Source organism: Rhipicephalus sanguineus, chromosome 5, assembly GCF_013339695.2.
Source record: "Rhipicephalus sanguineus isolate Rsan-2018 chromosome 5, BIME_Rsan_1.4, whole genome shotgun sequence".
Lineage (NCBI taxonomy): Eukaryota > Metazoa > Arthropoda > Arachnida > Ixodida > Ixodidae > Rhipicephalus > Rhipicephalus sanguineus.
This window is the reverse complement of record NC_051180.1, coordinates 154883483-154895578: the sequence shown is the minus strand read 5'-3', so window position 1 is coordinate 154895578 and position 12096 is coordinate 154883483. Positions and strand designations below refer to the sequence as shown.

The 12096-nt window shown below is 48.0% G+C and overlaps 1 protein-coding gene across 1 annotated transcript in view; it reads left to right on the top strand.

Moving 5' to 3' along the window:
* Window positions 1–6678: 6678 nt before the first annotated feature.
* Window positions 6679–12096, top strand: part of LOC119394368 (irregular chiasm C-roughest protein) — a 38123-nt gene continuing 32705 nt past the window's right edge. Inside the window, exons 1-3 of the mRNA XM_037661671.2 lie at window positions 6679–6941; window positions 8352–8546; window positions 9250–9372. Coding sequence (XP_037517599.1) covers window positions 6743–6941; window positions 8352–8546; window positions 9250–9372 — 517 coding nt within the window. The 5' untranslated portion in view covers window positions 6679–6742. The remainder of the gene's footprint in view (window positions 6942–8351; window positions 8547–9249; window positions 9373–12096) is intronic.

Genomic DNA, 12096 nt, shown 5'->3' with positions numbered 1-12096 from the left:
AATTTCAGTAACGTTCGAGCTTTCGCCTGAGCTTCGGCGCTTATTTCGCTCCGGTCATTCGCCTGCGCTTACAAGTAAACGCACAAATACACACGCAAGCACACATCTCGCCATTTTTTTTTCGCACCCCATAAATAGAGCGACCAGAAAAGCAGAGTGGAACGAAAAACTTCCTGCGACATCAGCGACCGCCCAACGAACGTGTAACGCAAGCGCAGCTCAAATGTGTTCAGCAAACGAGCCAGCTTGACTGCCGTGCACGCTATGAAGGCCATATTTTTTCATCCCTTCCTCCTCTTCTCTCGCTTCTTACCGTAGCCAGCCATCTCGGTGGCCTGCCGTGAACTTTAACCAAGATTTTATTTTTTCCTCCTCGCGTCCATCCCTCGCTCCCCGCCAAGGCGCGTACGCCTTCTCTCGCCCTCCGCTTTTCCCGCAACTCCCATGGCAGCTCGAATCTGCCAGCCGCTTATATATCGTTGCCGCAATAAAACCGGGTGATGAACGATTCTCAGGCGGCCCCCGAGGCGGCGGCGGCGGCAACAGCGTCGGTGTCGTCGGCTCGGGGCCGCGCTCTCGGACAGCGGGCGGTCTGGCAAGAAGGCGCGGTCTGGGGAGAGGAGGGGGTCATGGAGATGAGAGAGAGAGAGAGAAGCCGTCGGTGGTGGGCGCTGGCTGTTTCCGCGATTCCGCGGCTCTCATAACGACCAGTCTCGAGTTTTTTGGCGGCCCGACGTTGACGCCCCTGGCGTGACACCCTCGGTCAGAGTCGAGGGGTGTCGGACCCCTCTCCCCCCCTTACTCGGCGACGAAAGAGACGGCGGGGAAGTGAAGCCGTGTAGAAAGGGGTGTCACGATAGGGCAAGTCAACCCGTGCCCGGTGGCCTCCCTTGTACCTGGTCGACGCTGTTAATGGCACTGAATCGTTAGCGGAACGGCGCCCGCCACGTCAGAGGACACGGCTACGCTCGCTGCCTGTGCAAAGGCCTGCAGAGGAAAGAGCGGGGCGGGTTACGGGGTGGTCCTTTCATCCTCGCTCTTAAATTTGTGCCGCAGCGACGAACCAATACGTTTTCCCCTACTTTCGCCGTCGCGCTCGAAGTCTCCAGAGAAGCCGCCGCCAAGGTGTACTTACGTACGGAGCTCTGAGGAGAGGGTGAATAATACTGCCAACGGTGCACGACGGCTTCGTCTTCGCGAGACGTGTCACTGAAGAACGGTCACTCTCGCTCGTTATTACGGGCGTCGAAGTTGGGGCTCGATCGTTGTTTCATTCTCGCTCCGCTGACGTCGATAGAATCTCTCTTCATCTATGTCGCTATATTGTTATTCTAGCACATATGTAAACACGATCGACAACTCTTCCTTTTTTGGTCGTTATCTCTGTTTATTCGACGGAAGGCGAAGAAAGAGATTCTTTACTGCAGGGCATATCTAGCGTTGAAAGATCGATACCAATCCCATACGAACAAGCTGTATCGAGTCAATATAATCTCGAAAATTGCAGAATCAACAACTAGCATCTGCAGCACTGCAGTTTCTGTTTCTTTCTCTTTTTTTTTTGATTGACGGTGGGGCGGGCATTGAAGAGACCCGCCGTTCTTTTTTGAAATCAATAGTGTATTCACTTGAACGACAACAACATGTGGCCGGCCGAAAACAGGGTATTTTCGTGTTTTCGTTGTGAAAAGAATAGCAACTGACTTCTATGAACCAAAGAAAACGTGTAACAGATGCTCCACACTTACGTAAAGGCATCACTGCTCAACGAGCATCAATGCTGAGCGGCAGTGAAACCGAACCGTACTAAAGTATGGCAGGGGCGGCTCTGTGATAATCGGTTCATAATGCGGCGGTGTCGGCAACGGCATGGTCATAAATATGGTACACGTGCTTTGCATATATGACTTCGACGAAAGTTGATTCACGAGAAAAAATAAGATAAAAAGTTTCCGATGCCATGAGAGAGATCAAAATTGCCACTAGATGTCGCGGATGGTGCCGCTACTGCACTTGTCGTTCCCAGCGAGCCGGTACTCCCAAGGCTGTAGACGGAGATTCTAAAACTCTCGGTTCCGACGACGTATTCTGTTTCACGCATGTCGAGGCCCTTAAATCAAGCTGAAAATTCTCTATGCAGCAGCCTCCCAGTTAGACGCTGCAGCTCCAGTTTCGATCGCCTTGGACTCGTAAAGATGTTCCCCGTGCTCTTCGATGCAGGAATCAGTGCAGTGCCGCATGGTTTTGCTGCGTTTTCGCCAAGAAACAAACCAACGTCTCCGCTTAGTAGATCGCGTTTGTTTTTCCTTTTGTATCCTTTCTAAAATATTTCTGAACTGAAAGACGTGCCCCGTACTCGTTGTTGATATCTTACAAAGCGTCGTTTTCGATTTTTTGTTTTATCCCACATTGTCTTCCCTTCACATTGTCTTCCTTTGTTTGTTTTTATTTGTGTGTGGAAACGTCCACGTATGACCCAAGTGTACGCCTTTTTTTTTTTTTTTTGTCACCCGAAGTGACTCTCATTCCACAACGTGCGCCAACGTCTGACGCCCGCTGGACGTCTCGCCACGCCTGCATACAACTCCACCCCCCTCCCCTCTTTTTTTTATTCATTTCTTTTTTCGCTTTTCCTCAGCTCACAAGTGACTGCACGGCATCCTTCCGCTTTCTTTTCTTCCCGTTTCATTCGATCTCTTCTTCTCACGTTGACTTTCCTTGAGCTTGTCTTCACAACCTTCCGTATTCTCTTGTAGCGTCCTTTTATTCTTTTATTTATTTCATCGAACGAAAGTAACGGCGCAAAAAGCAAGGTCGGGATAGGTGCGAGGCCCACCGCCGCGACCGTATAGTGGAGAGGAGGAAGGGCACCTCAATGTAGGTGATTTACGGTGCACGCCTATCGAATTTCCAATTCCCGTTGCCCGTATTTCGTACTGTATATCTGAGTTTCCTTTTCCTGCGTGCTCCCACCGAAGTCGACGACACACACCTTCTCCACTACCTCTCCCTCCACTGCCTCTCTCCTCAGTATTGCGGACTCCGTGAGAGCTCTTCCTCTCCCCCCCCCCCCTCTTGCCACTTCTCCTCTAACACTGTCTTCCTTCTCGTGTTTCTTTTCCCGGCGTTCTTTTGTTGCTGCCTCCTTAGTGGACCGTACCAAGCTAATACACGCCATACAACACGCGCGGCGCAAGCACCGCGCTACACTAAACAAAACCGACGCGCACACAAACGCACAACACAAGCGCACCTCAACTTCCCAACGACGCCGGTTCAGAATTTATTGGATTCGATCATCGCGCGCGGCGTTCCACGCTGCTTGGAGCGCTTGGCTCGCCATCGTACCCCGCCGCGCGTTATGTAGGGGGCGGACGGGATATATATATATATATATATATATATATATATATATATATATATATATATATATATATATATATATATATATATATATATATATATATATATGTGTGTGCGTGTGTGTGTGTGTGTGTGTGTGTGTGGTGAGAGAGAGAGAAACAGAGAGGAGGGGAGCTCGGATGAAGTGCGCGCCAATCGGTTCAATTACCCAATCGACGACGTGCATTGTATGCCCAAGTGCGAGAGGGGCTCTCAGGCACATTAGTCGGCCGGTTTCATCTCGACTGTGGGTGCGGGGCAGCGTCGCGGTGCACCACTTTCAGATACCGCTTACTTATTTCTTATTTCTTTCTTTGTTATTCTTCGCTTTCGTGTACTTTCTCGTACGTTCTCTGCGCTTTTTCTTTTTCCGTCGCAGCAATAACACCACACCGCGCAATAGGAAGGAACGACTCGCTTTGGGGGGGTGGCCGCACAAACACACACGCATACTCTTGCGTCTTATGTGTGTACGCTCCGCACCATCACTACCACTTTCCTCAGGGGCTGGTGGTTGCCAGTGTGGCGATGGTGGGTGGCGCGGATCTCATCCTCACCCCCCCCCCTCCGCCCACCCCTATTTCTCTTCTTTTTCGAGCTTTTCTCGGCCCCCGTAAATAAAAAAGACCGCTCCTCGCGAACACTGTATATACGCAGCAATAGCCACGCACTCTCTCTCTCCTTTCCTCCTCTCCCACCGCTGCACGCCATTGTTTTCGTACGATCCTTTGTTGCGGTCTCTCTCGGCTCGCCGCGCGCACTGATGATGCTCGCCGTCTTGCGGAGAAGGCAAGCTGCGAGCCGCCGACGACGCTCGTGCCTTTTTTCTTGTTTACTTCTACATCTCCCTATATGCTCTCCTTATGGAGAAGAAAGAAAAAAGAGAGGGAGAGAGAATGCATACCCTCCCGCTCTCTTGTTTGTTCAGGGCGGCCCCTTATTTCTTTGTCGGTGTGTTTGAGGTAGCCGCCTTTTTTTGTTGTTGTTAGTACGAGCAGTTTGATAAACGACCGCCTCGATGCTGAGCGGCAAGTGCATCTCGGACTCCCGGGTGCTAATCGCTGCGCGAAAGATTGGCACCTGAATGGCTCAAAACAACACGTAATGATCATGATAAAGTCTAAATCGATCACGATGGTTCGGCCTCCTTTTGATTTATTTCCTTACTTCTCTCTTTCACTGCTTTTCTTTCCTTCTTCCTGCAACTAAACGCTACGTTGGAGGCCGTTTGTCCGCGCTGTAATCTCATGCAGATGGTTCGGTGAATAATACGCGGAAACTACGCGCTCAAACACGAAATAATGCATCCGCTTTTCATGCGTAATCAGCCTTCGAGGAGGCGCCACAGCTGGACTTTTTAATCGTGTATATATATATATTTTTTCGAAGTTGTCTCTCCCTCTGAATCAAGCGAAGTAGTAGACCGTGTGCAGAAGTACTAGAGGTGCACTTGCAAGTCTGTGCTGAATATTGGCGAAAATAAAAGGTGAGGCTAATGTATCACGCCATGTTTTTTTTTCCTCTTTGCTTTTTGACAGGGCTTTAAGCTATAAATAAATCGTGTCTACTGTAAATATTGCGTATTTCGCCATGTAGTTCCATAATTTCGTGCGATTTCTGCATTGCACATAATCAAAAGAAGACGGTTAGCTATGCATAACAAAATAAATTTTCATAATATTGTTACTCTTATTATCGCGGGCACGTTTGCATTTTACATTCGTTCGGAATGGGGTAGACGCGTCGTCAGTTGAAATCGAGTCATTTATGAACTGCTCGGGAGCAAGACCGTTTCCAGAACAACACTGCTATGTGCAATTTTTTGTTGTTGTTTTTTTACTCTGTGATACGCTTCTTACTTACTGCTCGTGTTTGTCTTCACGATGTTCCTTACGTTCTATACTGGGAATACTGTCTACATCACTAAAGGCTGCACCATTTGTTTGTAATCCAATCCCTCGTCAAACACTAAGTGGCTAGTCTTTTCATTGTCGCCTATATAAATATTTCTGGAAACATTACTGCGCTAGTTGCTGGCGTGTTCGCGAATAAACTTTTACATGAGAAACGAAACCGCGTGGTTAAAGAGTTGTTGCCGACAATACCGAAATCGCGCGCACAGTAAAATTTACGCGTCATTTCGTGCGCTTATTTCAGTCGGTGTGGCCGTGCCCTGTTGTGCTGAAGTCTTGTCTCTCTATATAAATAAAGACGCTTGTCTTGACCTCATTTCCTCCCGAGTTATGTATCGGAAGAATTCTTTATTGCCGTCTTGTTTCTCTGCGTTCGAATTACCGTGTTTTCTTTAATACGAGCCTCCATCGCTGTTTCGCTAAAAACGCCGCTGGAGCCGGAAGCACTCCAAGTAATTCGTTCTGCTGATACTCTCAATTCCGGCAGCGCTCATCGCTGAAAACGCCTCTCTGTCGTGTTTAGCTTACTTCGCGGCGAAGCAGCAGCCAAATGACCTAGTGAGACAGCGAGCTAGCTTTTATATACATCGGGAGCCGTCGCTCGTTTCGTGTTATGGGCAGTCTTAAGGAAATGACCGTGTCAGATTTCGGGGGGCCCCCGATGTCGTTCGTTCGTGCTTGTCGAATATCAAATAGAACGCGATACAGGCCGCCGGATTACTTACTGGGCCCTCGTTCGCAGCCTCGTCAGACCGGGGAGGAGGCTTCAAAGAGTACACGTCCGCCTTTCGTCCGCCGAACTATACGCTGATTTATTTTCCCTTATAAAGCGGGAGGCGTTCCGCTTCTTCCCCTATATATATATAGCCTCATATACAAGTACCACTACGCTCTGGCCTTTCGTTTGCTTCGTTTTTTTTGTTTTTTTTTCCTGACTCGCGAGTCTGGAGTGATCAGAATTTCCCATCCGGTGTCCCTGTTCCTATTTCTCTCGCTTTCTCTTTTCTCTTCAACGCTGAGTCATCAAAAACGTCACTTTCTTTTTATGCGTATGGCGGCGCCGCGCAGGCGTGCGCTTGCATTTTAGCGCGTTTAGCATTTAAGTGAATGTAGGATTTACTACGTTGGTCAGATTTGTCCGAGAAAATAAAGGAAAAGGGAAAAATTGGTCGTTTCCCTTTTCTTTTTCCTTTATGGCATCTTTCAAACTCGAAAGAAAATAAAGAAAAAGCAATAATGGACGAAGTTGGGCTCAGCGAGTCCAGAATTTGGTTTTATCTTGCGCCCAGTAGCTCCGGAAAAAAGTTACTGCTCTCGATCAAAATGCTAATGAGCGGTCGTTCTATCTCTTCCTCTTCTAGGTGCCGTCGTTCCTCTGAAGGCGTGCCTGCCGTCCGGAAGTTAGGCCTAGTCGTCGTTATTTCCCGATGGAACCTGGCACGACGACGCCCCCTCCGCGATGGAGGGACCCGCCGACGAAGCTCCGGAGACGAGCGCCTACGGGACTGGGTCGCTGGACCGCCGCCGCCAATGTCCGGCCGCCAACGCCGTCCCTGAACGTCGTGCTTGTGCTTCTAGTTTCGGCGTCGCTGCTGGGCCTTGTCTGCGGGCAGCGCACAAATTCGAGTGAGTCATGCACCCATCTGTCTCGATCGAGGAGTCACGCTTAGATGAAGCAGAATGGTTGGAAACTTAGGCTTAAACTTACCTTGCGTTTGGGGAAGCCGATACGAAGTGAGAAAATTTTGGACACACTTCGTTTCGTTTTTGTCTTTTTTTAATATAAAAAGTTCAAACTGACGCAGCGATGTCACAGTTATGCTAAAGAACAATTTTGAACTTAAATTCTCCTCCGCGACTAAAACCATAGTCCCGCTCACGCATTCGGCAGTGTTCTCCGAAGGCGGAGTCAACGGCTGTCCGGCTCATGACGTCAGTCGGGAGCGCGCGCTCATTGGGGCAGCCTTGTGCGCATCCGCCTTTGAGGAGAAAAATGCCGCGGGCTTCTAAATTTGCACCCGACTATAGTATTTTAACACTGCTCCGGTGTTGAGCTTTTGTCCCGTTTTGGGGAGAAGTCTTCGTCCCGTAGGAGAGATCATGACAAGAATGGTGGCGATAAAACTGTCGGGATCGTGTTTAGTGTTTCTGTATACGTGTGCTTATTTTCTTCTGTCACTCTATTACTTTCATTGTTTATCTACCGCGTCTTTAGTAGTGTCCCTATCTTGCAGTTATAAAGCCTAACTGTTCCAGTTAGCATTACACTTTCTTCAACTTCGCTTAATCTACCACGTTGGCTTGTACGACAGAATGACAGCAATTTAAAGAAAAAAAAAACTAGATCAACCAAGGGGACCATTGATTTGAAGAATGAACACTTCTCTTTGCAGACGAGTATGAGGAGCACAAACTTTATTGCGGGCGTAAACTTGGCTTCTCCTACAATTTTCCGGTCTTCAATTGCCACTTTTTTTTTTCATAAAATGTTGGACGCATGTCGATGGTAATAACTCCTCTTGAAATTATCCGCATTACATGCCTAGAATCATGGAGACAATCCTTAAAAAAATAGCCCTCATACCCAGGACTCAGGAATTGCGTAAATAACGACGTTCTGTGCGGCAGTATGACACAGTAAATGTTGTTTCAATTTTCATCCGTGGCAAAGTTGCGTTTGTGCGATGCGCAATACAAAAGCACTATTGGTGTTTTTGAGGACCACTCGCCTTAACGAGGCTTTATGAATGACTCTTATATGTATATATGTGTGTTTGTGACTGTACGTATTATTTGTGTCTATACGTGATCATTGTATATGGTATCATCATCACCCGACACCTGGAGTAGCAAGCCAGGTGATGAACTAGGTTCAAATCTGCGGGAATGTCATTAAAGATTGCTATCTCTATCTATCAGGCTCTCAGTTTTGGTTCATCCTCGTTTAGCTTCGAACATAGGTGTTTTGCAGAATGATCTTCTGATAGAACGCCTAATAGAGAAAGGAGGAGATGCGTAATGATTGCATTTGCGCAGGTCCCCGGCCACAGCAGCGGTTCGCCATCGAGCCGACTGACCGGTCAGCCATCCTGGGCGACACCATCGTGCTAGCGTGTCGCGTCATCGACAAGGCCGGCACGCTCCAGTGGACCAGAGACGGCTTCGGCCTCGGCAGTGACCGCGACCTCTCGGGTTTTCCAAGGTACTCTATGGTTGGAAGCGACGACGAAGGTACGTGGTGACACTCGTCGCTTGATTGAGTGTGAGTGAGTGAGTGAGTGAGTGATTGAGTGAGTGAGTGAGTGAGTGAGTGAGTGAGTGAGTGAGTGAGTGAGTGAGTGAGTGAGTGAGTGAGTGAGTGAGTGAGTGAGTGAGTGAGGTGATGTGAGGGTGAGTGAGTGAGTGAGTGAGTGAGTGAGTGAGTGAGTGAGTGAGTGAGTGAGTGAGTGAGTGAGTGAGTGAGTGAGTGAGTGAGTGAGTGAGTGAGTGAGTGAGTGAGTGAGTGAGTGAGTGAGTGAGTGAGTGAGTGAGTGAGTGAGTGAGTGAGTGAGTGAGTGTCCACTAGTATGGAACGCCGAGTGGCAAAATGTTTCCAATCGTGTTGCAGATATTAATTATAAGATAAATAATCTGTGGGTATCATCTTGTTAGTTTTGACTATCCTACAAAAGTGGAAATGTACAAAAAATTAGAAAGCTTCTTTTTTCGCTTGAGAGAGCTTCCTTATGGCTGCGAGTTCACCGTGTTTTACTTTTTGGCCGTTTTGTTTAGGCTAAGGAGCCGCAGCAGTATAAATTAATTGGGCTGTCTCGAAAAAAGCCTAATTACTAAGTTTCTCTGATGTCGTGCCTTTCACGTGAATTTGTATTCTCAAGACATCGGCATGGGCAGTGAGACCACGTGACCTGACAGGTCGTTTCGGCTTTTCTTTCAGGCGATTTTTCGCTTCAGATCGGTAGCGTAAGCCTGGAAGACGATGCCACCTTTCAGTGCCAAGTTGGCGCCGTCGAAGGCGTGAAAGGCATCCGATCAAGGAGCGCTCCTCTGACCGTATTTGGTGAGTTCTCCTTTTCTTCAATTAGCATGCCCGTATAACAAGTTCACTTATGTTGTCAAATGAGCAAATACATGAACGTCGGCTAAAGTGAAACGCTATTTTATACACCAGTAATACGTTCATTAATAAAGATAAAAAGTTCACGGCATTTTTTTATTGCCTGCCAGCACTCCAGCACCGGTACGTCGATGTGACGTCCCAAATTCAGAAGTAAAATTTGTACTCCATGAATGAAAATTTGTGACGTCACGGCTGTCTGACAATTTCTAGTGACGTCTTTATTGGCCTGTAAACGGGTTCTCCGGGTTCTCTATATTTACTGTTGCAAAGAATCGTATTTTGCTAAGACATCTGAAATACTTTTACTTAAATGTTCCCTTTAATCACATACTAAAGTTGCGATGTGTTTTGTTCTGAAGGGCTACGCGTGATAAGCAATGCGCAGAACAAAAAAGGAAAACCCCAGCCTTTTAAAATGTTTTATTGCGATCGACAAGACGACTTGCCTATACGTCAGCGCAATAGCAGTTGTTGCCGTCGAAGCTCAAGTTCAAATTCAAATGCCTTTTATATACGCATATAAAAAGATGCGGGCAAGCTAGAAATTAAGAGAAATAACATTGATCGAAGGTCCCCGGTCTCTCCCCGGCTCTTCGACTACAACGCGAGCAATTTAAATGCATTTTCGGCTTAATACGCAGACGAATAAGGTCACTGTCAAAACGTTGCCACTGCCACGGGTGATCCCTTAGAGACTTGAAGCGATCGTCCTCTGAACACTTCGTTCTGTTGGGCTTTCCTTTTAAAGCGTTTCATCGTCCTTGCAAAGCAAAAAGGGAAATAGAAACAAAGATTATGTGCGGGCTGTTTAAAACGCTTCGAGCCGCCGATTAGAACGGCAGGAAACTAAACTGATGGGCCTCTTACAATCGCTCTTCGTTTTTGTTATACATATTCTTATTTTACTTAACCCTCGCTTGCGAAACTCTTCAAAGTAATAACGTGAACAACGATGGCGTGAAAGGAAACTTCGAATGACCCTGATTAGCGTATGCGTGATTGCGTAAGGCTTTTGCTATATACTCGGAAGTGTTCGCTAACTTTGTTTTCGTTCTTACTCGCGTCTGAATGAAAGTCTCGTTCGGCCCTTCTCGTTGCGCAAGATGATAACGAGTGTCAAGAAATGTGGTGCTTTATATAGACGCCGATTTTTTTTGTTTTTTTAGGAATGGAAACGATGCAATAACGTGGCCTCCATCTTTTTTTAATCCCGCGCAATAAAGTTTACCCTGCGTAGCGTGTCGACCCTCTTGGAAAAAAAATGATAAAGTCGCGGTCGTAAAAAATTTTGTCTCTCGCTCTGTCTTAGAGACGGCAACGTGATAACCGTAATTAAGCTCTTAGTATAGGCGCTAAGAAAAAGAGAGATATGAGGAAAGTGAAATCTCGGTCGTAATTATTTTTTTTTAATGCGCAAACGAGGCACCGAAGACTCGTGGAGCTAATAGTCAACAACTCCAGCCGTGCCAGCGAGACGCCGCGCCGCGAAAGCCCTCCACCCGGACGCGTAGAGTAGGGAGAGGAGAAAGAATGATGACTTAGCGAGAAAAGTGCAGACTCATTTGTGGTCGTCGCGAGACGGCACCTGGATTAGCGGCAACTTATGATGCGCTCTCATCTCGCCGAAATAAGGGTTGCTGCAGTGCGCTTTAACCGCGTCATCCTGTGCCGTCGTTCCAGCGTACTTACTACTACTATACGTATGCTGTGCCGTGCGCGAGGGTTTCGCTAACAAAGTCCCCATTTATATATTTTTTTTCTTTGTTTGTGTAGTCATCGCAGCTGCGTCCTTATATGTACTACGCCACGGTTCCCAGCGGCGCTGTCACTGTCTTTCGCGAAAATCCCGCGAGTCTTTCACCACCGGCTCGGGAGGAGGCTTCGCCGAGCCGTGAACACAAATCCGAAGAGGCCGCCGGGAAAGACCTGGGAAAGGGCCTTCGCTAGGCTGCTGTGCTAACCGTGAGCAGTGCCGCGCGCGCCGAAGTCTGTGAGGCTAAACTTTTAATGCTCGCCGAAGTGACGAAATGGAGGGGGAGGGGGGGGAAGCGACGCCTTCCTCCCGTCCGCGAAGGATGTCTCGCGGGGGAGGGATTTAAGAGGGCGCGCATTGTTCTTAATAGGCCCCTCTGGAACCATCGCTTCCGCGTTTGCTCCGCTGTCTCAGCGAGGTGGTATATGGCGCAGGCTTCCCGTGGACGCGCCTCTGTGGCCATCGACTTGTTTTCGTTGCTGTTTTTTTTTGTTTTTTTTTTTCGGTCCAATGACACAAGCCGCCATGTAGTGAACGTGGTGGAAGTTAGGCCGAAAAGGTGGCATAACAAGTATATCCGTGTCTTTGCGACTCTATCCCGTTCCAGATGAACTTTGGTGTTTCTTAGTTGACCGCGTGTACCCGCAGAGGAAGAATGGGGTTGCCCAAGTCAATTCTTCTTCTTCTTCTTCTTCTTCTTCTTCTTCTTCTTCTTCTTCTCCTCCTCCTCCTCCTCCTCCTCCTCCTCCTTCTTCTTCTGGGAGAGAGATGGTGTAGAGGAGAACAGCTCGAACTCCAGCGATTCAGTCGAAATGCATGTTAGGGTGAAAACGAGACTGGGAGATTGATACAGGCAGCGATGGTAGTTAGGATATCACACAGTTCGCAACTGCACATTACAGAAGAGAACG